We start from the raw sequence: 24,801 nt of genomic DNA on the forward strand, positions 1-24,801 counted from the left end.
GTCCCAGCTACTCAGGAGGCTGAGGCAGGAGAATGGCGTGAACCCGGGAGGCGGAGCTTGCAGTGAGCTGAGATTGCACCACTGCACTCCAGTCTGGGTGACAGAGCGAGACTCCATCTAAAAAAAAAAAAAAAGAAGCCTGAGCGCAGTGACTCACACCTGTAATCCCAGCACTTTGTGAGGCTGAGGTGGGTGGATCACCTGAGTTCAGAAGTTTGAGACCAGCCTGGTCAACATAGTGAAACCCCATCTCCGGTAAAAATACAAAAATTAGCCAGGCGTGGTGGCGCACACCTGTAATCCCAGCTGAAAAGAAAAGAAAGAAAAGAAAAGAAAAGAAAACAGGAGGGATCCCCGTGGCACTGGAACTGTGGTGGTGGAGTCACAGATGTGTGCAGGTGATAAAACTGTGTAGAACTAGAGGAACACACACACAAATGGATGCAGAGAAAGCTAGGGAGATCTGAGGATAATGAATCAACATCAATACAGGTATTGTGATATTGCCCGCTAGGTTCACAAGATGTTACCATCGGAGAAAACGGTACGAGGTACACTGAATCTGTGTTACTCCATACAACTACATGGGAATGTATCATTATCTCAAAATAAAAGTTCTAACTTAAAAATAGTAATGATTTAATGTTAAGTGAAAAAGCAGACCTCAAAACTTTATGTGATGATCAGTACTATTTTTTTATTATTATTATTTTAAGTGAAGTCTTGCTCTGTCGCCTGGGCTGGAGTGCAATGGTGCGATCTTGGCTCACTGCAACCTTCAACTCCCGGGTTCAAGCGATTCTCCTAACTCAGCCTCCCGAGTAGCTGGGATTACAGGTGCCCACCACCACGCCCAGCTAATTTTTGTATTTTTAGTAAAGATGGGGTTTCACCATGTTGGTCAGGCTGGTCTCGAACTCGTGACCTCAGGTGATCCACCCGCCTCAGCCTCCCAAAGTGCTGGGATTACAGGCATGCGCCACCATGCCCAGCTAATTTTGTATTTTTAGTAGAGATGGGGTTTTTCCATGTTGGTCAGGCTGGTCTCAAACTGGCAGGCAGGAGAACCACTTGAACCTGGGAGGCAGAGGTTGCGGTGAGCCGAGATCGCGCCATTGCACTCCAGCCTGGGCAACAAGAGCGAAACTCCATCTAAAAAAAAAAAAAAAAAATTAAAAGTAGAATGACCATATGATCAGGAATTCCACTTCTGGGTATATGCCCAAAAGAACTGAAAACAGGGTCTTGAAGAGATATTTTGTGCACACATGTTCACAGCAGCATTATTCCCAATGTCTAAAACGTGGGCAGATGCCACCCAGTGTCCACTGACTGCTGAATGGATGAGCAACATGCCATGATATCCATAATGAAATATTATTCAGCCTAAGAAAAGGAAAGAAATTCGGACATGCTACAAATATGAATGAACTCTGAAGACATTATGCTAAGCGAAATAAGCTAGACACAAAAAGACAAGTCCTGTATGAATCCACCCACAGGAGGTAACTAGAATGGTCAAATTTATAGGAAAACAGCTGGGCGCAGTGGCTCACGCCTGTAATCCCAGCACTTTGGGAGGCTGAGGCAGGTGGATCACTTGAGGTCAGGTGTTTGAGACCAGTCTGGTCAACATGATGAAACCCTGTCTCTACTAAAAAAAAAAAAAAAAAAAAAAATTTGTTGGGCATGGTGGTGTGTGCCTGTAATCCCAGCTACTCAGAGGGCTGAGGGAGGAGAATCGCTTGAACCCGAGAGGCGGAGGTTGCAGTAAGCCGAGATTACACTACTGTACTCCCTCCTGGGCGACACAGCAAGACTCCGTCTCAAAAACTAAAATAAAATTTTTAAAAAATTCACATGAACGTAAGGTAGGATGGTGTAACCAGGGGCTGTGGGGAGGAAGGAATAGAGAGTTAGTGTTTAATGAGTATAGAGTTTAGTTTTCCAAAATGAAAACAGTTCTAGAGATGGATTGTGGTGATGGTTATACAACATTATGAATGTATTTAATAATGTTGAACTGTACACTTAAAAATGGTCAAGATGATAAATGTTATGTGTATTTTAACACAATTTTTAAAATAGGGGAAAAAACAGCCAGACACAAAGACCACATACAACATGGTTCGTTTATATGAGGTGTAAGAAAGACTAAACTATTCCTTGGCAATAGAGTCAGAATGAGGGGTTACTGAAGAGAGTACAAGTGCAGCTGGGCAGGGCCAGGCGGGTGCCCCCTGGGCAGTGGCCACACGCTATATCCTAACAGAGTTGGTAGGTACAGAGTATGCACATGTCTAAAACTTATCAAACTATAGACTTCAGATTTGTGCACTTTTCTGCATGTAATTATATCTAAATCAACATTTTTAAATAAGAAAAAAACCCACATGCCTAGATTAAGGAATGGAAGGAATACAGCAGCATGTTAGCAGGGCCTTTCTAGGTATATTCGGGCATCTTTTCCTCTTCTTTCTATTTTCCCTATTTCTAAATTTCCTGTAAAATGAGGAGGTACTGCATAAGAGAAACTTTATAGTAGCTACCAACATTTTTTCTTTTTTTTTTTTTTTTTTTAATCATTTTTGAGTCTCACTCTGTCACCCAGGCTGGAATGCAGTGGTGCAATCATAGCTCACTGCAGCCTCTAGCTCCTGGGCTCAAGTGATCCTCCTGCCTCAGCCTCCCAAATACCTGAAACTACAGGCATGTGCCACCATGCCCGGCTAATTTTTAAATGTTTTTTAGAGATGGGGTTTTGCCGTGTTGTCCAGGCTAGTCTGGAACTCCCGGCCTCAGGTGGTCCTTTGTCCTCCCAGAATGCTGGGATTATAGGCATGAGCCACCGTACCTAGCTTTTTTTTTTTTTTTTTAAAAGGAAAAAATTCAGTAGCCTGCAGTCATTGAGGTCTTCTGAAGACAGTGACCCCTTGGGGAATGTTTCTTCCTCACTGCACCCCACAGGTGCTCGTGGGCCTGCTTTCGCTGGGCACACAGAGCAGGGAGAGCCTCACCTGTCCAGGGAGCTCACCGAAGGCCTGACTGGCGAGGGGCTAACAGTGGATGGCCGTTCCCCTCTGCTGACGCCAGGGCCAGGGCAGCCTGCCACTGAGGAGCTCCTCAAATTCTGCTTCTCCCCAAGTGCCACTGTCTTAGCTCAGGCCGCAGACGGGGCAGCATAAATAGCAGAAATCTACTTCCCACAGTGCTGGGGATCAGAAGTCCAAGGTCAAGGTGCAGCCAGGGTCCAGGGTCCAGTAAGGGCTCCTCCTGGGTAGGGGGCAGTTGCCTCCTCCCTGTGTCCTCACGTGGCAGAGAGAAGGTGGTAGGCTCTTATAAGGATCCTAATCCTAGTGGATCAGCACCCGCCTGTACGACCTCATTCAACCATTACTGCCCTACTCCAAATACAGCCACACTGGGGGTTTGGGCCTCAACATGTGAATTCCGGGTGACACACTTCAGTCAATGGTGCCTCCACGGTCCCACCTCGAAGACTTTGCCAGATCACGCCCCCCACGGAGCACACCCTGCACAGAACCAGCCCAGTCGCCACTCAGCCACCCAGCCACCCAGGCAGATCTAGGCCCTAATCAGCCCGTGCCAGGCTAAGGGCTCCAGAGGGCAGGAACCCTGCCTTCTGCCTGGCCGGCACAGGTCTTCATTCTCTCCAAGTTCACTGAACTGGGTTATACTGAATTCTTCCGGGCAGGTCTTCCGGCTATGTGGCCATCAGGAGCCCAGAAGGAGACTGTGCATCGAGGGTGCCCGGGGAGCCCCATCACCTCTCTCCTCACTCTCCTTCTCTACTGAGACATGAGGGCCGATTCCAGGTGAGGCTCCCAAACTCTGCAGAGACCAGCCCAGGGGCGGTGGGAAGAGCTACTCCCATTCAGCCATGGGCCTGCACTGGGCTGGGCCTCTGCTAAGGAAAGCAGGGGATAGAGAGGGGTTTGCAGGGGGGACTGGAGCTGGGTCATCCCTAGAGCCAGATGACGGGTCCAGCGGCTCCTTGGGCGACTGGCCAACCCAGTGGTGGGGATCAGGCTGCAGGAACAGGCTAGGCACTGGCCGCTATTGTGCATCCTGGGATGCCATTGTGGGGAGAAAGGGGACTAAGGAGAGGGGAACCAAATAAAGGAGAGAGATGAAAAAAGATGGAAAAGAGAGAAGAGAAAGATTAATCTTCGTGGCCAGCACCCCTGCATGGTTGCTATGAAACCCATGCCGGCCAAGCTTTGCACACCTCATTCTCATGACGATCCTAGGAGGTAGGGGCTATTTACCTCCTCATTCTGCAGATGCGGAAAACTGAGCACAGAGAGTGCAGATGCGGAAAACTGAGCACAGAGAGTGCAGATGCAGAAAACTGAGCACAGAGCGTTTAAATCACTTGTCAAAGAGCTTACAACTAGGAGGCGGTGAGCTGATTTGAACCCAGGCAGCCACAGTCCACACTGTCGAGTGCTGTGAGAAGGGAGAAAGTGGAATGGAGGCGGCAGGAGAGGACAGACAAGGAAAAAGGCGAAGGAAACCGGATTTCCCATTCAATAGATATTTCCTGAGTGCTGATTTGCCACTGTTCCCTGGGACTCGTTTTGGCATCACGAGTGTTCGACCCGTGTGGTCACACCGGGCCCCTGCTCAGAAGGGCCCTGAACTCGGTTTCAGGCTCTGCTGCCACCATCTTGAAAATTCTTTGTTTTTCAGCAAAGGGCCCCACATTCCATTTTGCAACTGATGTGGGCAGTCCTGGGCGCAGTAACAACACACCCAGCCCCTCCCTTCCCCAGGATTCTATTCAAAGGCTGCGGCCGCAGACAGAAGGAAGAGGGGAAGGGGCCGACCCAGCAGGAGGCAAATGCTCGCTAATGTCGCACGGAGGGCTGGGGAAAGGGCACAGATTTTCTTTGAGGCTGGAAAGGCGTAATTCAATTATTTTTACAATTTCATTACTGGAAAAATCTATTGGCCCCAGGAGCATTCTGCTCACAAAATTGAACTAAAAACAAAAGGGCATTCGCCATCTTCCCTGAGCTCTCAGTTGAGCCGGCTTCCTATAAATCACTGGTGGAGAGAAGGAGGCTGCATGGGCATTGTTCTCTGCCACCCACCCCGGTCCCTCCAGAGCAGGGTCAGGTGGAGGCAGCGGAAGTGGGAGGGAAACAGGCACAGTCCAGGGACCACCACAGTGCCAGCCCTAGCCTCCTTCATCTCGTCCGACCTTCCCCAGACCCTCGCCAGATAGGCAGGCCTCGGCACCCATGACTTAGAGCAGAGAAATCTCCCCCATGCAGGCGACACAGCAGGCTGGTTAGTAGATAGGGCAGGACTTCAGCCCAGGTCTGTCTGGCTCCCAAACCCACCCCCTGTTAACACACACGTTTCCCTGTTTATGCACTCATGCTAAAATGCATGCAGACCCCAAAGGAGCTGTGCTTCCTTTCATCCTTGGGCCTTGGCCCGGCCTCAACAAGCAGGGCTCCTCTGCCCAGTTTCCTAAACAAGCAGCACCGTCTCCTGTGTTCTCCCAGCCTCTGGCCAGGGAGGGACACCTCACAGCTCCTGGCTTCTCCTCTTCATCCTGAGCAACACAAGGGCCAAGTTTCTGTTATTTTGTTTGTTCCTGAGACCTCGTGTCGAGAACAGTGCCTGACAGGTAACTGACACTCAATATTTTGTAATAAGAAAGACTGTTTCAGGGACGTTGGCGGTGGGGAGGTGTCTGTGACTGTTCTGCAGCCGAGCAGAATTCGTTCCTGCCTGTGCCCGGCTGCCCTGCCCGGCTCCCTATGCCAGGGGTCCTGGGGTGGCATCCGTGTCGTCCTGACCCAGATGCTCAGGACAGAGGCTGCTGCTACTCCCAAATCACCCCGTTCCTTTGTTCAGTGCCGGCTCCGTGTTACAGGCCACATTAGAGAGACTCTGGCACTGACGGGTGGACACCACCTCACCCAGCCCTGCTTAGTTCAGTCGACCCACAGGCCCTTCTTTGGAACAATTGCAGAAATGCTATCAGCTGGTGTGAAGGGCCGGGCTGCCCTGGAAGCACAGCTTTGGAGGAAGGCTGGAGACGCAGACAACAGCAGCAACAAACCCCACGGCGTCTCAGCCCACTGGTGCCGCTGGATTTCTCTTTCCCTTTGCTGTGCCTTGCTTGGTACTGCATGGCTCTTAGCGAGGAGTTGTTCTGTGTTTTTGTCTTATCTCATTTAATCCTCCTGACAGCCCGGGAGGCAGAGCTGACTGTTCACCATTGAGGAGGCTTAGCCAAGCTGCCAGCCAGCAGAGGAGGGGCTTTGCCTCCACACCACACCCTGTCCCGCCGCAGGCTCGCTGCCTGAGGTCTGTGCAGGCCCCGCAGCCTATAATGAGTGGCACAGCCTTTGCTGGGTCTGCTCTGTGTGGAGGGTCACCTAGATACCCACGTTTCCCCTGATGAGGCCTGAGCCCGCATCTCAAAGGAGCTTGCAGCCCTGAATCGCCTGGGTTGGGGACAAGCCCCCTCTCTGTCACTTAGCTCTCTCCTTTGAAAGGACGCCACCTCTCCTGGCCTCTTGATTTCGGAACAGACACGGCTTCTTTCTGGCATCTGATTCCTAATCAGGCATTCATTCTGCTGTGCTCTCAAAGGGCTGTGGGTGGGGACGGGGGCGCTGGGGATGCGGGACACAGGCCCCATGGAGTCTCCTGTGCTGCCTCTGCCGTGCCAGGCACATGGGAGCCTGCACACCCCCTTCCAGCAGCAAGAAAGCAGGTTGGAGAGAAGGAAGAGGGAGGAGATGGGGAGACCCAGGCCATAAATGACCCACGTCCCAGCTGGGGCTGGCGTCTGTCCCCACTGCCGACCCAAATGACTGCAGTCACCCTGGGGCTGAGCCCATCAGCTGCCCAGGCACCTCGTTGGCATCGTTCTCTCTTGTCCCCTCCTTTCTCTCTCGCCCTACAGGAAAACAAGGCTGACAGCACAGCCCATTCACCCCTGTCCCCCTAACATTCATGACTCACCCAAAACTCTCCCCGGTTCCAGCGCCCATGAGCCAGGGGCCATCTGATTTCACCACGGGGCAAGATCGAAGTGACCTGGCCAAGCGACCCCTTCTTGAGGAGGGAGGACATTTATTTCCATGATAAGTAAGTCAACTCCCAAGTCATGATATATTTATGTTCTATGTCTCCAGCCACCTGCTCAGCTTCAAAATCAAATTCCTTTTTCAAAGAGGAAATGTGAAAGGTAATTGGGAAAACTGAGAATGGGTCATCCTGGAAGGTAGAGGCAGCTCAAGGGGTCCCGGCAGGTGCAGGAGCTCACTCTGGGAGTCTGGGGATGTCCGGAGCGTGCCTTAAAGCCAGGAAGTCGGCAGGGAAAGGCATTTCCTTCTCTCTGGAAAGCCTGAGCCCCAGTCCCGGGGGCCTCCCATGCTACCTTCAGGGACAGCAGGGGCACCCACTGCTCCTGTGGCCTAGCTCACTCGGGTACCAGAATCTGGATCAGAACCGACAGGTGGGGCCACTCTCTATGGAAACTGGATGCCAGCCAAGGCCTCCCAGGCCCTCAGAAACTAGGAAAACCTAACTCACATCTCCCTCTTCTCCCCAAGTTCCAGCGTGGGCAGAAGTTCAAAGCCAGCTCCCAGACTTCCTCAGATTCCGGCGGCTGCCATGCCCCCGTCCTCAGCCTCCTGCTCCTGCTCCTGCTCCTGTCCTCAGGAAGCCCGGTGCGCAGGGCAGCTCTCCAAACTCAGAGACACTCATTTGCATGGCATGAGCACTCAGGGCTGTGCAGACTTCGAGGGCGTCAGGAAAGGGGCGTGTATCCTGTGGCCATACCTGCCAGCTTCCGAGGAGCAGCCACCCCCATCTTCAAATGCCTTCCCTCTGCTGGGGAGCTCCCTGTGCCTCCCCCGCCCCAGCTCACCCTCACCGTCCTGGCTTTGCATCTCTTACAGTCTCTGTGGCAAAAACCAGAACTTGTCCCATGCAGAGGATTTTACTGGCTTCTCTGTTACGTTGGCACCAGGGGACATCGAGGCCTTCATATCGCCTATGGGTACTTTTCTAGAACAAAGAAGTCTTTGTCTTTCAGAGCAATTCTGGACCCAGCAATTAATCTAAGACTTCCCCTCATGTTGCACGTCTAAAACTACACCTGAAGGGGGTGCTTCAACTTGGGAACTTACAAAGAGAAGCAGCTGGGCACAGTGGCGCACACCTGTAATCCCAGCGCTGTGGAAGGCTGAGACAGGAGGATCTCTTGAGCCCAGGAGTTCAAAACTAGCCTGGGCAACACAGTGAGACCCCCATCTCTACACAAAAAATACAAAAAGTAGCTGGGCATGGTGGCATGTGCCTGTAGTCCCAGCTACTTGGAAGGCTGAGGAGGAAGGATGGCTTGAGCCTGGGAGGTGGAGGCTGCAGTGAGCTGTGATTGTACCACTACACTCCAGCCTGGGTGACAGAGCAAGATCCTCTCTAAATAAATAAATAATATCATAATAATAAAGAGACGCAAGTGTTGAGTGTTTGTTGAATAACAGATGAAATAGGCGTGTGTGTTGAGCATTTGCTCTGTGATGGGAGTTGGGAGCCACGGCCTGAAGGAGTCCATGGTACAGTTGCACAGGTTGGATACTGAGGAAAGGTTGGATTGAAGGATGGAAGAATGAGTGGGTGATCAGGTTGGTGGGTGGGTAGAAGGAAGGAATGACTGGATAAATGGGAAAAGAAAAGGAGAAAAGAGAGGGAAGAACTGAATAAACAGGACAGGGGGCTGGAAGGTGGAGATAGCCGGACAGCCCAGAGCCGGCACATCTTTTCATCAGGTAGGGATGCACAGAAGAGTGGTGTGGGACCCACCCCAACCCCCAGAATTGGTATCAAGATTATTTTAAACTGAAGACATTTGAGATTCAACAGACCCAGAAAGAAGCATTTTTGGAGGTTCCCTTATCTGACTAAGAGCAGAAACTTCTTGGAGTGAGGCTGCCATAAACCCCCTCTTCAAAAAGGGGCAGCTTCACTCCCAGGAAGGAGGCCCAGAGCGAAACTGCCATAAATTCCTTCCTGGGGTGGAGGGGGTGTCCTGCCAGGACGAAGGTGGAGGAGATCTCTTGAACCTGCTGTTAAATCAAAATTTTTCAACGCTGCTTGTTAATGATGGTAAGAAGGCACATTTTATTGGGGGCATCAGGGGTCGGGGGAAGGAACTCTCGCCTTAGGTATAGGAACCACTGTGATGCGATTCTGCAGTCGGGGAGAGAGGTTGGGCTCAGCCACACATACAGCAAGGAGAAGTAAGAATGCATAGCCGAGGAGCAGGGTGGGGGGTCAGTGGAGGGAAAACTACTAACGGGAAACACCAGGAATGAGGGGCTCTGGCTAAACCAACCCAGCAGGATCCTTGCTTAAGGCAAGCCAGGGCAATCAGACATCGCCCTGGGAATGAGACAGGATTCGGAGGGGCCCAATCAGACACTGAGGGTGATCAGAGAGGAGGTGGGGATTCCTTGCTCAACTTACTTAGAAAGAGTCTTGCTAAAATTGGACAATGCAAAGATGAACACGGAAGTGCAAAAGTGAGGCCTGGGTGGAAAAGAGTCCAGGAGACTGCGTCGAGTTTGGTCCAGGGACAGTCTGTCATTGCATAAGCAAACTTTGTCACAGACTGTCTGATCTCACATGTTTGCTCCCTGAAAGCCCATTTGTCTTTCCATTTGCTCTTCAATAGACACCTTTTCTCTTCCTCCCTTTCCCCTGTTCAGTGAGGTGCTAGACAGAAGCAGTCCCCCACCTCTTTGGCACCAGGGACCAGTTTCATGGAAGACAATTTCTCCATGGACAGTGCGGGGGATGGTTTCGGGATGAGACTGTTCCACCTCAGATCATCAGGCATTAGATTCTCATAAGGAGCGCACGGCCTAGATCCCTCACACGTGCAGCTCGCAGCAGGGCTCACATTCCTCTGAGGACCTAATGCCCCTGCTCCGATGGGAGGTGGAGCTCAGGCGGTCACGCTCACTCGCCACTCTCCTGCTGCTGTGTGGCCTGGTCACTAACACGCCATGGACGGGTACCAGTCCGCAGCCTGGAGATAGGGGACCCCTGCTATAGAGAAAACCCCCTCCACTTCTCCAGTGTCACTATACACATGTTACGTATATATAGTTTTTATCCATAGTTCGCAGCTCATAACTCTCATAGGCCTTGTTGCAGTCTTCAGTCATAACGTGGGGTGTCAGGCCTCGGAGACAGAATCTCTCTGAACTTCTCCTGTCCCAAGGCAGGACTCTAATCTCCCCCCACTTTTCTGACTGTGGATCTTAAGACCCTCCCCAGAGAGGGTCTCACCCTATACCCTGGGGGATGAGATGCTGACATCGTGAAGTTTCCATAGAACTCCAAGAGGACTGGTTCTCCAGCTTCACAGAGGGCCCTGGAGGGTGGCACCCGGGGAGGGCGTGGAACCTCCCCGTCCCTTCCCCCACACCTCGCCCTACGCGCCTCTCTATCTGTATGCTTTACAATACCCTTTATAACAAACCAGTAAACACAAGTGTCTTCTTGAGTTCTATGGGCCACTCCAGCAAATTATTCCAACCCAAAGAGGGGGCTGTGGGAATCCCCACTTGGAGCCGGTCGGTCAGAAGTTCTGGAGATTGATGTGTGACTAGTGTCTGGGTTGGGAGACAGTCTTGGGGACTGAGCCCCCAGCCTGTGGGATCTGACGCTACCTCCAGGTAGACAGTGTCGGCACTGAATTGGAGGCCACCCAGCTGGGGCCGATGCTTGGCGGTGGGGAGGAACCCCCACACATTCAGTCACTGAAGTCTTCTATATTGATGATGGCTGTGGTGTGAGAGCAGAGAAGAAAAACACAGTTTGGGAGGGTTTTTCCCGAAACACAATCCACGTGCGTAGGAATAAACTCTGCCTCTTCAGGTGGGCTGGTACGGCGGCTCAGGCCTGTAATCCCAGCACTTTGGGAGGGTGAGGCGAGAGACTCATGCGAGACCCATCTCTATTATAAAAAACAAAAACCAGAAAAGCCGTTGTCTTTTCTACTGTTGATCTGTTGACTGTTAAGTTTCTCAGACCCCCAAACATAGAACCTAAGTGGGTAGAGGAAGAGCTTTTCTTCCTAACACTGTAGCTTGCCTGCTTTAGAGCTGTCTCCAAGAAAGCCCCGGAGACAATTCCTCCGGCCAAGCAGACATTTGGCCTAAGGGCTTATTAAATCTCAGAAGCGGCCACCATGGCCTGGTGTGGGAAGAGAAATCAGAACAGCTGAGTTATCTTCAATTGGGAAAATGAGGACAGGCAGGCCTAAGACTCTGCCATGAAGAGTTCTGGGTGGGAACCAACAGTTCAATACACTGCCACCCAGGCTGGGGACATCGGCCCTGATCCCATCTGTCCACTTCCTCCTGGCCCAGAGAGAAGACACAAGGAGGAAGAGCCAGGACACAGGATGAGCAAGGGACAGAGGACCTTCCCACCGCCGCACCTGCTGAAAACACCTGGCCCAGGAATACACACAGCCTGAGAGGAGAGAAAGTCACAAGGCTGGGCGCGGCACTCAGAGCCCTGACACTCACCAGCCACTACATCCTACACACAGGCACGGACACACACCCACCACCCCTGCTGGTCCCCTGCAGCCAGGCAGGGAGAGAGGCAAGTCCAAGCCAAGCAGTGAGAGCCCAGCAGCAGGGCATTCGAGAGAAGGCTGTCCTGGGCCCTCGGATCAGCTTCTTCCCAATTCCATCAAGAGGGCCTTTTGCTTCCAGTCATTTGCCTTTCACTGGCTCATTCGTTCCTTGATTGGTTCAATCTTTTATCAACAATCATTTACTGAGCGCTTCTTACGGGGCAGGTGCTACACCAGACCCAGAAAAACCAAGGCAGATAAAATAGTTGGGAGGTTGCAGTGCAGGGGTGGGAGAGTGGCAGTCAAGCCGTGTCTCGAGAGCAGCTGTGACAGGGCTCTTGAGAGGTGTCACACGCATGAATCAAACAGCGTTTGATATCCTGCTTAGAAGAGTTTTAAGCCCTGTTCTCAAGGCATCTGCCATCCTGCTGACACTAGCCCCAGCAAAGTGACCATGGCCTGTCCCCATCATAAGTGGCATGTACAGACAAACTTGTTTCCTAACAGGGTCAGTGGTGACCCATTGCCACGCTCCCAACCCCACCGGGGTGAAAGCTCCGAGAGAGACCATGTGACACACTCATGCTTGTGGAGGGCTTAGGACATGGGCGGGGACACAGCGCCTGTTCCATCGCTACTCAGCAAATAGAATGTGATGACAAGGCACCGCTCCGTGGGAGCATCCAAGCAGCTGGCGAGCCACAGGGAACAGGACAAGGGCTTTGCAGGCAACAGGCTGAGCCTTGGTCCTGCCTCTGTGCCTCCTAGCTACGCATCACAGACGGGCCTCAGTTTCTTCAGCTATAAAATGGGACCATAATTCTCTACCCCCGGGGGCAGCATGGAAGATAAAAGGAGACCCAGGATGCCAGACACCTCACCCACTTGCAGACACGTATGCAGAGAGCGGGGAGCACACGTGGTATCCCTGACCCACCCTCACCCTGAGAGACCAGGCCCTGTTCAGGGCAGCCTGATGTTCAGGGGCAGGGCACAGAAAGCAGTTGGCTGACCTAAGCGTGACGGCCACCAGGAACCTGGGGTGCGAGCGGGGTTGGTGGACAGCAGGGCCTGGGAGAAGGGCTGTGGGTCCCCGGCCTGCCCCTGTAGCCGGCTCTGGTCTCTGGACTTCACTCTCCCGCACTCAGCTCTGAAAGGCCTGGTTAATTTAGAGCAGTCATTTTAATCAATTAGATGAAGTGTAAAATAACTGTTCAGCTCTGTTCAGGAAATGGGGCCTGTCATCTTTAAGGCTTTATTGGAAAGGCATTAAGACGGAACGGTGTGCTCCACACTGCCCTCACCGAGTTCAACCAAACCTCAGGGCAGAAGGACCTTCCAGAGCCCCTGTGACAACCCAGCAAACTGTCACCAGCAGCTGCTGTGCTCCCCCGGGACTGCTGGCTGCCCTTCCTGCCTTCAAACGCCTCTGATGTGGCTGCTGCCCGGGGCTTCCAGGCACCCAGTCCAAGCCTCCTTCCCTGCCCATCCCCAGCTCCTCAGCAAAAGGGCTGTGAAGCACTGTGTGGAGTCACCACAGGGCGTGTGCACAGGGACCAGGAAGCAATCAGCAGGCCCTGGACCCCCACATTTATCCCAGTGAATCAAATGCAGCTTTTCCAGCACAGCTGTTGCAGTTTGGAAGGCAGCATCCCAGTTTCTCCGGGTGAACCAGTCTCTGATCTCTTTGCCTTTCCTCGCGTGTGGTGTTTTGGGTCATTCGTCATCCTGGTCACCCAGGAGAGGAGGAGAGTGGTGATGATGATGAACGCCTGTGGGCACGTTACATTCCAGAGCTTGTTTAAAGCTGTCATTTCCCATAGGCTTTACAATATGTATCTCCCTTTTGTCCCGATGAGCAGCAGGAGCCTTAGAAACAACTGGTTCAATGTGGCCCCTGCACCATGTCCTCACCCCTGTTGGATTCGCTTAGGTCTGCTTGTCTGCCCTTCTTCCCACAAAGGGCCCCTGTACCATGTCCTCACCCCTGTTGGATTCGCTTAGGTCTGCTTGTCTGCCCTTCTTCCCACACAGGGCCCCTGTCCTGGGACCGTCAGCTACAGAGCCCACTAATTGGGAGGTCCCCACATGCGGCTCTACTTCAGTCCCTCTCCTGGCCGAAATTTCATCCCAGAGGATTCAGTGAAGGTACCCAAAGGGATATGTGTTTGATGGATCTCTCAAAGGCCCTGCAAGTGTTCCAATGAAGATAACCAAAAGAGGCTGGGCACGGTGGCTCACACCTGTAATCCCAACACTTTGGGAGGTTGAGGCAGCCAGATTGCTTGAGCTCAGGAGTTTGAGAACTGCCTGGGCAACTTGGTGAAACCCCATCTCTACAAAACATAAAAAACCAGCTAGGTGTGGTGGCGTGCATCTGTGGTCCCAGCTACTCAGGAGGCTAAGGCGGGAGGATCTCTTGAGCCCAAGAGGTTGAGGCTGTAGTGAGCTGTGTTCATGCCACAGTACTCCAGCCTGGGGAAGAGACCAAGACCCTATCTCAAAGGCAAAAGGAAGCCAAAAGAGTAAAGCGGAGTCCCCTCCATGCGGCAGAATTCAAAACACTTTACTCTAGGAGCAGCAAAGTGTAAAGCCAGCTGAGAATGAGGAACCCCTCACAGTCGGTGGTGGCAGCCAGTGGCAGCCTGCCCCCGTGCGCCTGGCTGCAAAAACTGAGCCTGGTTGAGTAGTCTCACATACCAGATGGACTGCAGGACCAGGGAGGGGCAGGGGGGCCCTGGCTTGTAAGTGACAGGGGTACCTCCTGCAGGGCCCTGGCCTCGCAGATAGGAACTGGGTAGTCCCCAGGGCTGGATTATCTGACCACACCCACATCCCTCCCCTAGTCCCTGCGTCTGTAAGTAGCCCTTCAGTTTCTGTCTCTTCTATCCAGGGATGCATGCAAACTGTTTAACAACTAACAGTGTTCAAGCAGAGACCAATCCAAACAGATGCCAGCCTGCTCACCTCGCCCGTGAGCACTGAGTGAACCCGAGCCCTGTGTGCTCCTGAACGGATTCATCCCACATCACTGGCTGGTTCATGTGGACGTTACAGTGACCCTCAGCATCAAAAATAACCGTGAGGATAAAATGTATTGAGCACTTACTGCCAGTCCTTGTTCTGAGGCTTCCGAGTCTGTTAAGTCATCCACACACCTAGGCAGAGATGTGGACAGATGATATGATCTCTGCTTACAAATAAGAAAACAGGAACAAAGTGATTCCACACACAGCTGGTGAGGTGGAGCCCAGATACAGACTCAGGCCAGCTCCATAGCTGGTCTTCTGTCATAACACTCTGCTGCCTCTCTTTAAAATCATATAAAAAGAACTTGGGAAATACACCCTGGGCGCCATTCAAAAAAGGTTGAAACATACATACACTGTTTAGAAACACTTCTATCCAACAAAGCCCCACACACACTCATATGCGCACTCACACACAAGCTCCTCATGCACTCACACGTACTCACACTCATGCACACACACACATTCACACACACGCGCACGCACACATGCACATGCACGCTTTAATTCGAGGGAAATGAACTCACAGGACTCAATTTCCTGATGCCATGGGAAGAACAATGAGCATTCCTGTCATGTTTTTCATAGGAAGCTGATTCAGAGAGGCTGAGGGGCATCCCTAACGTCACACAGCTAAGAGGCAAGGCTGAGGTTTGCACTTCCACCGCTCTGACTTGGAAGCCCAATGAGGCGCTCAAATTAAAATTAGAAACCTTTTTCTGTTGTCCAGGAAAAAACCAGGAGAGGGGAGAGGACAGCCTCTAGGGCGGGGACAGAGCGCAGCTACTGGGCAGCCGGGAAACCGAGGCTCACGCCTGGTTGCAGACCTCCCTCTTCAGGCCCTTCCGGCACCATCTGCTCCGGACCCCACGGTTCCCACCCGCCGCCGCCTGGGATGAGTGGGCTCCATCTGCTCATTCTGCACAGCACTCATTTTGCAACCCGGGGAAACTGAGTCCAAGACGGCTATGTGACTTGCCCAAGGTCACACAACCAACCCTCACCGGACTGAGGGGAGTGGCCCTGAGCTTGCTGTCCAACCTGGCCTCTGCTCCGAGCCTGGCTGCCCCACACCCACGCATGGAGCTGGGTGCCCGGTGCAGGTGGTGGGCTCGGCCCCAGCCCCCACAGGCAGCTGCAGATGCCCCCTCCACTTTTCCCCACTCTGCCCAGTTCTGCCCTTTGGTTCTCCCAGGAACAGGCTGACATTCACCATCATGCTCTGGCTCCCCCTCTCCCTGCAGCCAAGAGCTAATTGTCCTGATTTCTTTCCAAGAGCAGTCTCTCTGAATAGCCTTCGCAGGCACAATTAGGCAGGTTCAGCTTGACTTTCACACTCCAGTTCTGAAAAAATCAAATCAGCAAGGAAGCAGAGCCTCTCGGAAGTTCTCTGAGAGCGCCTCTGTGCAGGAACAAAGCACACACATAATTACCTGCTTCACTGATGAGCTCAGGACCCGGGGCCCTGCGTGCAGGAGCGGCCTGCTGGCGGCCCGCACAGACCCTGTCTGCTCTATTCTTGGAAGCAGCCAGCCAGGCTAGGGCTTCTCCTGCAATCTGTGGTGGGGCAGCCATGCCCCGGGAGGCCCCTGCCCCTGCAGGCCATGTGTCTCTACCTCAAGAACCCTTGTCATGGATGGCTGGCGCGGGTGGATCCATCTGAACTGCAAGTGCAATGGCCTTATTCTCACGATGGAGTGCCTGAGGCCCAGAGAGGGTAAACACCCTGCCCAAGGCCACACAGCAAGATCAGGCAGAGCCTGTGACTCCCCAGGCCTTGGGGAGAGGGGGACGGCAGGGGGTGCGAGGGGCTGATGTCTTCCTGGCCCTGACCCTAAGGCTGACTCACGGTGCACAGTCATCCTGCCCAGAAAAAAGTGGGGACTTTGACCACATGAAAGAAGAAAGATGGCTTTCCACTAAACAGCGGGTGCATCGCTGTTGACAGGCCAAGGAGAGTGTGGCCAGCACTTTTTCTGGGGACAGAGAAGGAAGAGGTTCTCTATCTCCATGTGGAGAAATCAAGGTGCAGACGTCACACAGCCAAGAAATGGCAGAGCTGAGACTCATCCCCGTCTCTGATTCCTGGGCCGGCACTCATGACTAATATCAGCAACCGCCCTGCACACGCCCACACACATTGCAACGCCGCATCCCAAAGCCCGCTGTGGCAGCGTTTTGATTGACTGACTGAATCGACATGAGCGACGGGCGGCTCCATACCACTCTATTCATCAAGAAGTTGTGCCTGGCCTGGCAGCTCGGCTGTGCCCTACCTCCTCCCTCTTGGCACCTCTCTTCCCACTAAACAGCAGGTGCATCGCTATTGACACGGCACCACTCATTCCGGGCGGCGGCGGGTGGGAACCATGGGGTCCGGAGCAGATGGTGCCGGAAGGGCCTAAAAAGGGAAGTCTGCAGCCAGGCGCGAGTCTCAGTTCCCCGGCTGCCCAGTGGCCGCGCTCTGTCCCCGCCCTAGAGGCTGTCCTCTCCCCTCTCCTGGTTTTTTCCTGGACAACAGGAAAAGGTTTCTAATTTGAGCGCCTCATTGGGCTTCCAAGTCAGAGCGGTGGAAGTGTAAACCTCAGCCTTGCCTCTTAGCTGTGTGACGTTAGGGATGCCCCTCAGCCTCTCTGAATCAGCTTCCTATGTAAAACATGACAGGAATGCCCGTTGTTCTTCCCATGGCATCAGGAAATTAGAGTCCTGTGAGTTCATTTCCCTTGAACTAAAGCGTGGTGTAAATGTGCGTGTGTGTGTGTGAATGTGTGTGTGTGTATATGAGTGTGTGTGTGGCTGTGTTGGATAGAAGAGTTTCTAACTAGTGTATGTATTTTTCTTATCCGTAGAATGGAGATGCTGCTGGCCTCTCACTGGGCTGGGGAGGTTCCTGGTCCAGGTTGCCGCATGGCACACACCTGCAGGAGGCTGTGGCCCTCGTGCACACGGCTGGTGGAGGTCATGACACACACGTCCATGTCTGCCCTGTGACAGGGAAGTCAAAGTCTTGGACCCGTGCTAATAAAGAACCACCAGGCCGGGCGCCGTGGCTCATGCCTGTAATTGTAGCACTTTGGGAGGCCGAGGCAAGTGGATCACTTGAGTTCAGGAGTTCAAGACCAGCCTGGGCAACACAAGGAAACCCTGTCTCTACCAAAAATACAAAAATTTAGTCAGGCATGGTAGTGCCTGTCTGTGGTCCCAGATACTTGGGAAGCTGAGGTGGGAGGATTGCTTGAGCCTGGGAGGCAGAGGTTGCAGTGAGCCAAGATCATGCACTCTCCAGCCTGGGCCACAGAGCGAGACCCTGTGTCAAAAATCAACAACAAAAAAAGAACTACCGGCCTGGGACAGGGTGGAGCTCTGTGCTGTGTGGCCCAGACCATGCTTCCTGCAGCTCCAAAGAGGGAGGCTCAGAAGGACGGAGCGACCAGCTAGGAAACTATTCCACGGAGAGGTGGGGCTGGGGGTCTCAGGGCAGGCCAGCTTCAGAAAGACTGGTGGGAGCACTGCAGGGGCACAGGCAGTGGGGCAGACAGAGGTGGCCAAGAAGGTTCTGGCGTCCCAAGAGAGCAACCAGCTCGCCTGGTGGGGGCAAGATTCCGGGAAAGACTAAAAATGCAATGGGCTGCATGGTGCAGTATCCTGACGTCCAGGGGTTTGAGCTGAGATGTGGGTACAGCAGGCAGGGAAGCCATCAGATGCCCTGAGACTGGTCTGGCAGGTAGGGATGGTCTGCACAGGTGGTCCTGGGGCAGAGGCAGAGGGGAGAGGGGACCCAAACCTCTGTGGTGAATATGGGAAGGAAGGAGAGGAGCTGGGCATGAGGGAACCGCCTCAAATCCAAGCAGCCCTAGGGAGGAGCCCCTGCCCATGCCGGTCTCCTCTCCCCTGCCTGCACGGCTCTCCTTGCTGGGTTCCACACAGTAGGCACCTTCAGTCGATCTGCTCAAAGCTGCAGGGCCCGACGGGCAAGCCTGAGGTGAAGCTCTTGGGTTTCCTCGAGTATCCACTCAGCACCACTCCGTGCAGGCGGTGAGGACCCTGGGATTAATCAGACTTTGACACCGCTCCCCAGGAGCCCACATCTTGTCAGGGAGTGAGATGCCGTCAGCTCAGAAGGCATTTGGGTTTGATACAAAATGCTGGGGAGCAGTGAAATGAAAAGATAGCAGAGGGCAATCAGGAAGGCTTCCTGGAAAGGGGTGCAGCTCAGGTGAAACCTGAACTATGTGCAAGGCGTAGGGAAGGACATCTAGGCTGAGCCCAGCATGAGCAGAAGACAGCAGCCTGTAAGAGCAGGAACCCCCTGGTTTGCCCGGGACGACGCTGGGGCACACAGGAAATCACACAAGAGCGGGGAAGAAACTCATCACAGAGGGCCTGGAGGGCCAGGGAAAGGGGGCTGGACTTTCCCCCAGGGGCCCTGGGGACGCGCTGAGCACAAAGGGTAAGAGCAGAGCTGTGTCCTCAAGGAGAACAGCTGGGCCTCCTGGGCGCTTCCCACCTCCAGCCACCTCCCTTACCAGCAGAAAGCACAACCGTGAGGCTACGGAGAAACGGGAGCAGGCTCCCAGGGCTCCTTCAAGCCAGCGTTTCTGAAACGCTGGGCTCTTCTCCTTGGAGAGGCTCCTGGGAAACAAAGATCTGAGTGTTGGAGAAAAGCCCTGGTCTCCATCTCTGTGTGTGTGAACACACAATACAGCAGTCAATAAAGGCTCTGAGCAGTCCTGCAGGAAGGAAGCCTCTTTAACTGTTTCAACCCAGTGATGCCTAAACCTCAGTCATCCTGGAGCCTTTCTTTTCTTGTTGCACTATTAAAATCCTGTTTGAAAAACACCACTCAGAGCTCCACCTTCTGTGAGGGCCTCATGGAAAGACCCTGTGTCTGATCTGGGCCCAGGGGTCAAATCCAGTGCATGGAACTGAGTCGGAGGAGAGACCCGCCTAGGCCAGACCTCAGTCTCCTGAGAATTAGACACAGGAGCAGACACTATGCAAAGACCGGCAGCCAAAAGACGGGGCTCTGGAAGAACCGCAGACTCAGCGACATTCCCAGGCTGAGGGCGAGAACCAGTCAGGGGGAAATGCTGGCGTCGCCTTCTGGGATCCGTCCGGGGCTTTGCTCATCATCTGGGTACCTGCGGCACCTGGTGGCTACTGTTTGCAGCTCTTCAACCACTCAAGCCTTTGGGCTGAGGGCGTCTCCACCCACGAAGGAGTGTTCTTGTCTCATTTAGGGATACAGCCCCCTTTGAGAATGTTACCTCCCCCACCTCACCTCTCAGTACCAGATGTGAACAAAAATTAGGGCCAATTTGGTCCCCATTGGAAACTGACTTCCATCTCTTGGCAAGAAAGTGTGATGTAAACGACTCATTTATGGAAGAAGACACCCAAAGGACCGACGGTCTGGACCGGCCCCCGCAGCACTGTTCTCACTACTACTTGGGTCTCCAAGGTGAAGGTCTGAGGACAAGCTCTCCTAGGCCTGTGCAGGTTGGGTCAGGGCAGTGTCAGCTTCTGCCTGGTCATAGCTGACTAGCTGACTGACCCTGAGCTCCCGGCAGAGGAGGCCACTCCTCGGAAGTGCCAAGCCGTTCCCTAGCTGGGGCAGCCAGGCCTTCCTCAGAGCACAGTCCCGGCCCCCATGCCAGTCTCACGCTCGGCTGCTTAGTACTGGAATTCAAATGAGCATAATGAGTTCGAGGGCCCCTATTACTCCAGACACAGAAAATGAAATTAGTGAGCACAGACACTGCAATTGTATTCCAACCTCATCCTCTGGGTAAAGAAGGTGAGGGGAGGAAGAGCACCGGAGTCAGGGCTGCTGCATCCAATAGAGCTGCTTCATCACAGTCCGGAGTTAGGGCAGGGAGCAGAGGTGGCTCAGGGACCCTCACCCTCTGCACTGAGTGCCACAGCTGGAAAGACATGGCCAAGACCCCTTTGCTCACCTCATCTCCCAGAGGCAGGCAGCATGGGGTGGCAGGAGTTGTGCAGGGGGATGATGGAAGGCTATAGGTTCAAATCCTGGCCAGGCCATTTACATGCCACGTGAGCACAAACCAGAACAATGATGGGCAGGAAGTTCAGGAGCGCTTTCCTGTGCCAGGACTGCTGACGGCTTTGTGTGTATCACCCTCTCATCCACTCAACAACCTGCTGAGCTCTCCTGACACCCATTTCGTACATGGGGAAACGGAGAGCTCAAAGGAGCTGGATTCTCTGAGCCTTGTTATTTTTTTCATACCATAAAATCAAGGTAACCATCCTTGTGGCAAGGATTGTGGCAAGGATTAAATATGGCAGAAATTATGAAGACGACGAGCTGACACATTTGACACAGGTGAGCACCCAATAATGCTCTTCCCAGAAATGCATTCATTTAGTCACTTACCCCTCCTCTCACTCATTCATTTATTTCTTCATTTATTCATGCACTCATTTATTTAAAATAAATAGGCCAGCTGCGATGCCTGGGGTTCCAACATTAGACATTCTACTAGGCTACGCCATAGAAGGTCCTCACTCAAATAAGTCACCTGCCCCTTCACAAGTTCAGTTCCTATGGGCAGGGTTGGTTTGCAGAGTAAGGAGCAAAACTGAGCCATTAGTTGCCTCTAATAGCATTCATAGTTTTTAAAATGAAATGCACAAATGCCAATCAGGGGTAGAATGAACAAACTGTAGTATAGTCAAACAATGGAATACCTTCTACAGCAACAAAAAAGTAAGATTACAGCTACCCGCAAGACAGTCTCACAAGCATAATGTTGAGTCAAGCCAAAAAAGGGCACCAAGAAGTGTACCATCCTTGATCCTGTCTGCATAAAGTACCAGACCGAGCAGGAGCCATCTCTGGGGATGGAAGTGGAGATGGTAGCGCCTCAGTGTGGTCAGGACTGGGAGGAGCCGGCAGGAGCTTCCTGGGTGCTAATGATGTTCTCTTTCTCCATCGGGGGCTGACTTCACAAGTGCATGCACTTTGAGAAAAGGCATCAGGCTGTGCTCTTAAGATGTGTGCATTTTTCTGTAGTGTAATATTTAGTTTTAAAAAATGTCTATTAGGGCCATATGCAGTGGCTCACTCCTGTAATCCCAGCACTTTGGGAGGCAGAGGCAGGCAGATCACCTGAGGTCAGGAGTTCAAGACCAGTCTGCCCAACATGGTAAAACCCCATCTCTACTAAAAAATACAAAAATTAGCTGGGCACAGTGGCTCACACCTGTAATTCCAGTACTTTGGGAAGCCAAGGCAGGAGGATCACTTGAGGTCAGGAGTTTGAGACCAGCCTGGCCAACATGGTGAAACCCTGTCTCTACCCTACTAAAAATACAAAAATTAGCTGGGCGTGATGGCACGCACCTGTGATCTCAGCTTCTCAGGAGGCTGAGGCAGAATCGCTTGAACCCAGGAGGTAGAGGTTGCAGCGAGCTGAGATCATGCCACTGCACTCCAGCATGAGTGACATAGCGAGAGTCCATCTCAAAAAAAAAAAAAAAGAAAAGAAAAAAGTGTCTTTTAGACATCCCAGGGGAGCGCTTCATAGATAACGAGATACTTGAGTGTGGCAGCCAGGAGGGCCAGGACAGAGCCAGGAATGTCAGGGTCATCGGTGGACCTGGTGGGAGCCAGCAGCACAGAAAGGCGGGGGTGCCGAGCTCCAAGGTGTGCAGTTTGGGAGGAGAGAGGACCCAGCAAAGGGAACAAAGAAGGGGAGCTGGTGATGCTGGTGGAAACCAAGGAAGGGTGGGTCCCAGAGGCCAGTGGAAGTTTCCAGGAGCATGTGCTGCTGACAGTCAGGAAAGATGAGGCCCTGAGGACCCACTTTTGGGTCTGGCAACACAAAGGTTACTTGATAAGAGCATTTTGGGGACAAAGAAGGGACAAGGGCCAGACTGTAGCTGGCTTCAAAGGGTGGGGGGAGACAAGGAAGCAGAAAAAGACCCCTTGAATCCTTCTCAAGCCTACTCATCCTTCTAGGCTCACTCAATGCCGCCATCTCCAGGAAGCCCTCCTAATAATCCTCATCTCCCAAGGCCTCTTCACTTTATAGTCACTGCAAATATGGCTGTCCCACCATGTGAGCCAAGTGCTTCCCAAGGGCAAGGACTGTCACCCTTGCCTTGTGGCACACAGTAGGCCCTTTAGAAATCTTAGCTCCTCCCTCTCCCTTTTCAGATCCCAGAAGGCAATTCTGAGACTTACTTTTTTCTTTTTTTTTTTTTTTTTGAGACAGAGTCTTGTTCTGTCACCCAGGCTAGAGTGCAGTGGCGCAATCTCGGCTCACTGCAACCTCCGCCTCCTGGGTTCAAGCAATTCTCCCACCTCAGCCTCCCGAGTAGCTGGGATTACAGGTGCACACCACCATGCCTGGCTAATTTTCGTACTTTTTTAATAGAGACAGGGTTTCGCCATGTTGGCCAGGCTGGTCTCGAAGTCCTGACCTTGTGATCTGCCCACCTAGGCCTCCTAAAGTGCTGGGATTATAAGCGTGAGCCACTGTGCCCAGCCCCGAGACTGACTTTTTTTCTTTTGGAGATGGGGTCTCACTAGGTTACCCAGGCTGGTCTCAACTCCTGGGCTCAAGTGATCCTCCCACCTTGGCCTCCCAAACTGCTTAGACTCCAAAGTGCTTGGCCTTCCAAAGGGATTACAGGTGCGGGACATCATGCCTGGCCTCTTTTTTGAGACAGGGTCTCACTCTGTCACCCAAGCTGAGTGACATGATACGATCATGGCTACTGTAGCTTCAAACTCCCAGGTTCAAGTGATCCTCCCATCTCCGCCTCCCCAGTAGCTGGGACTAGAGGCACGAGTCACCATGCCTGGCTAATTTTTAATTTTTCTGTAGAGACTAGGTCTCATTATGTTACCCAGATGGGTCTCGAACTCCTGCACACAAGTAATTCTCCTACCTTGGCCTCCCAAAGTGCTGGGATTACTGTGCCCAGTCTGAGACTTCCCCAAAACTCTGTTCTCTCATGTAATAAATCATTCCTCCCCAAACAGTTGTTTTTGTATTGCTGTGCAAAGGTTATTAGCATAATGATGAAATTTAATATTACATTAATTTAGTTGTGAATTATTTGTATTGTCACAGTCATTAACTCGGTGATTGCAATTTTGTTTTAATTTAATTTAGCTCTTTGTGCAGTCTCTCAAAACTTCCAGCAACAATGTAACTCAGAACTGTGTAATGTAATGTTGCAGTCATGGTAATGTGACCTGGGTTATGGATCAGGCAAACAACAGAAGGTTCCAGTACTCACCTCCCTGGCTTCACTCAGCCCCCAAGACCTCACTACCCTGGACCTTTGCCATGGGTAGAAAAAGGTTTCTGAATCAGGTTGTCCATCAGGGAAGCAAAGCAGACAGAGTGGAGGGGGTGCCCTTTGTGGGAGAGGAGTTATCCTGAATTAAGCAATCAGACATCAGGTGCTCTACTAGATGTTTCTCAGAACCCATTTTACAGATAAGAAAACTAAGGCTCAGAGAGGTTCAGCAACTTGCCTAGATAAGGAAAGCGCAGAAGTGGGAGAGTGGAAATTTTGTGTCTGATTCCAAAACCCTTTTCCCTCCACTGACCAGATTGTTTCATGGACCTGACTGCTGGCAGAGACCTGGCCCCGCCATAGGCTGGCCCCGCAGCAGCCACTCCCCAGAACAGAAAAAACACCAAGGACAGCAGGTGCAGACAGGTAAGAGCCAGGTAGGACCAACACTCACCCCCCTCCCACAGAGGCAGCTCGGTTCTCTGGCCCCATTTCGGCCCCCTGTAGACCCTGAGGGCCTCAAGGACAAGAACTGGGTCAGCTCACCTCTCCGCCCCACACAGAGCTCAGGTCAACATCCTGCACATCGCAGAGGCCTCAAAGAGCGGAGGAAAAGCAGCACGGTTTGGAATGAAGGAAGGACCAGCCCCTAGCAGCACTTGGTTTTGGCACATAGGGCAGAGAGCCTGGATATGTAATGTAGATCTTCTTTCTTCTCTCTCGCCAGCTCACATCATGACCCTAGCCCTGGTCCAGGCTGCAAAGGTTAGAGAAAAGCTCAGGTGACTTGAATTCATCTGACTTTTCACCACTGGGCTTCACAATCTTTGCACTTGAACTGAA

General features: G+C 52.6%; 1 protein-coding gene across 1 annotated transcript in view; it reads right to left on the bottom strand.

Moving 5' to 3' along the window:
• The window catches only part of LOC105525377 (chromosome unknown open reading frame, human C2orf48), a 57,551-nt gene extending 33,101 nt beyond the window's left edge, over positions 1 to 24,450 (bottom strand). The window contains 4 exon segments of the mRNA XM_011960979.1: positions 16,113 to 16,236; positions 19,206 to 19,311; positions 22,245 to 22,304; positions 24,413 to 24,450. Of these exon segments, the coding sequence (XP_011816369.1) occupies positions 16,113 to 16,236; positions 19,206 to 19,311; positions 22,245 to 22,304; positions 24,413 to 24,450 (328 nt within the window).
• Between the last annotated feature and the right edge of the window lie 351 nt (positions 24,451 to 24,801).

Source organism: Colobus angolensis, unplaced genomic scaffold (assembly GCF_000951035.1).
Source record: "Colobus angolensis palliatus isolate OR3802 unplaced genomic scaffold, Cang.pa_1.0 Scaffold53, whole genome shotgun sequence".
Classification (NCBI taxonomy): Eukaryota; Metazoa; Chordata; class Mammalia; order Primates; family Cercopithecidae; genus Colobus; species Colobus angolensis.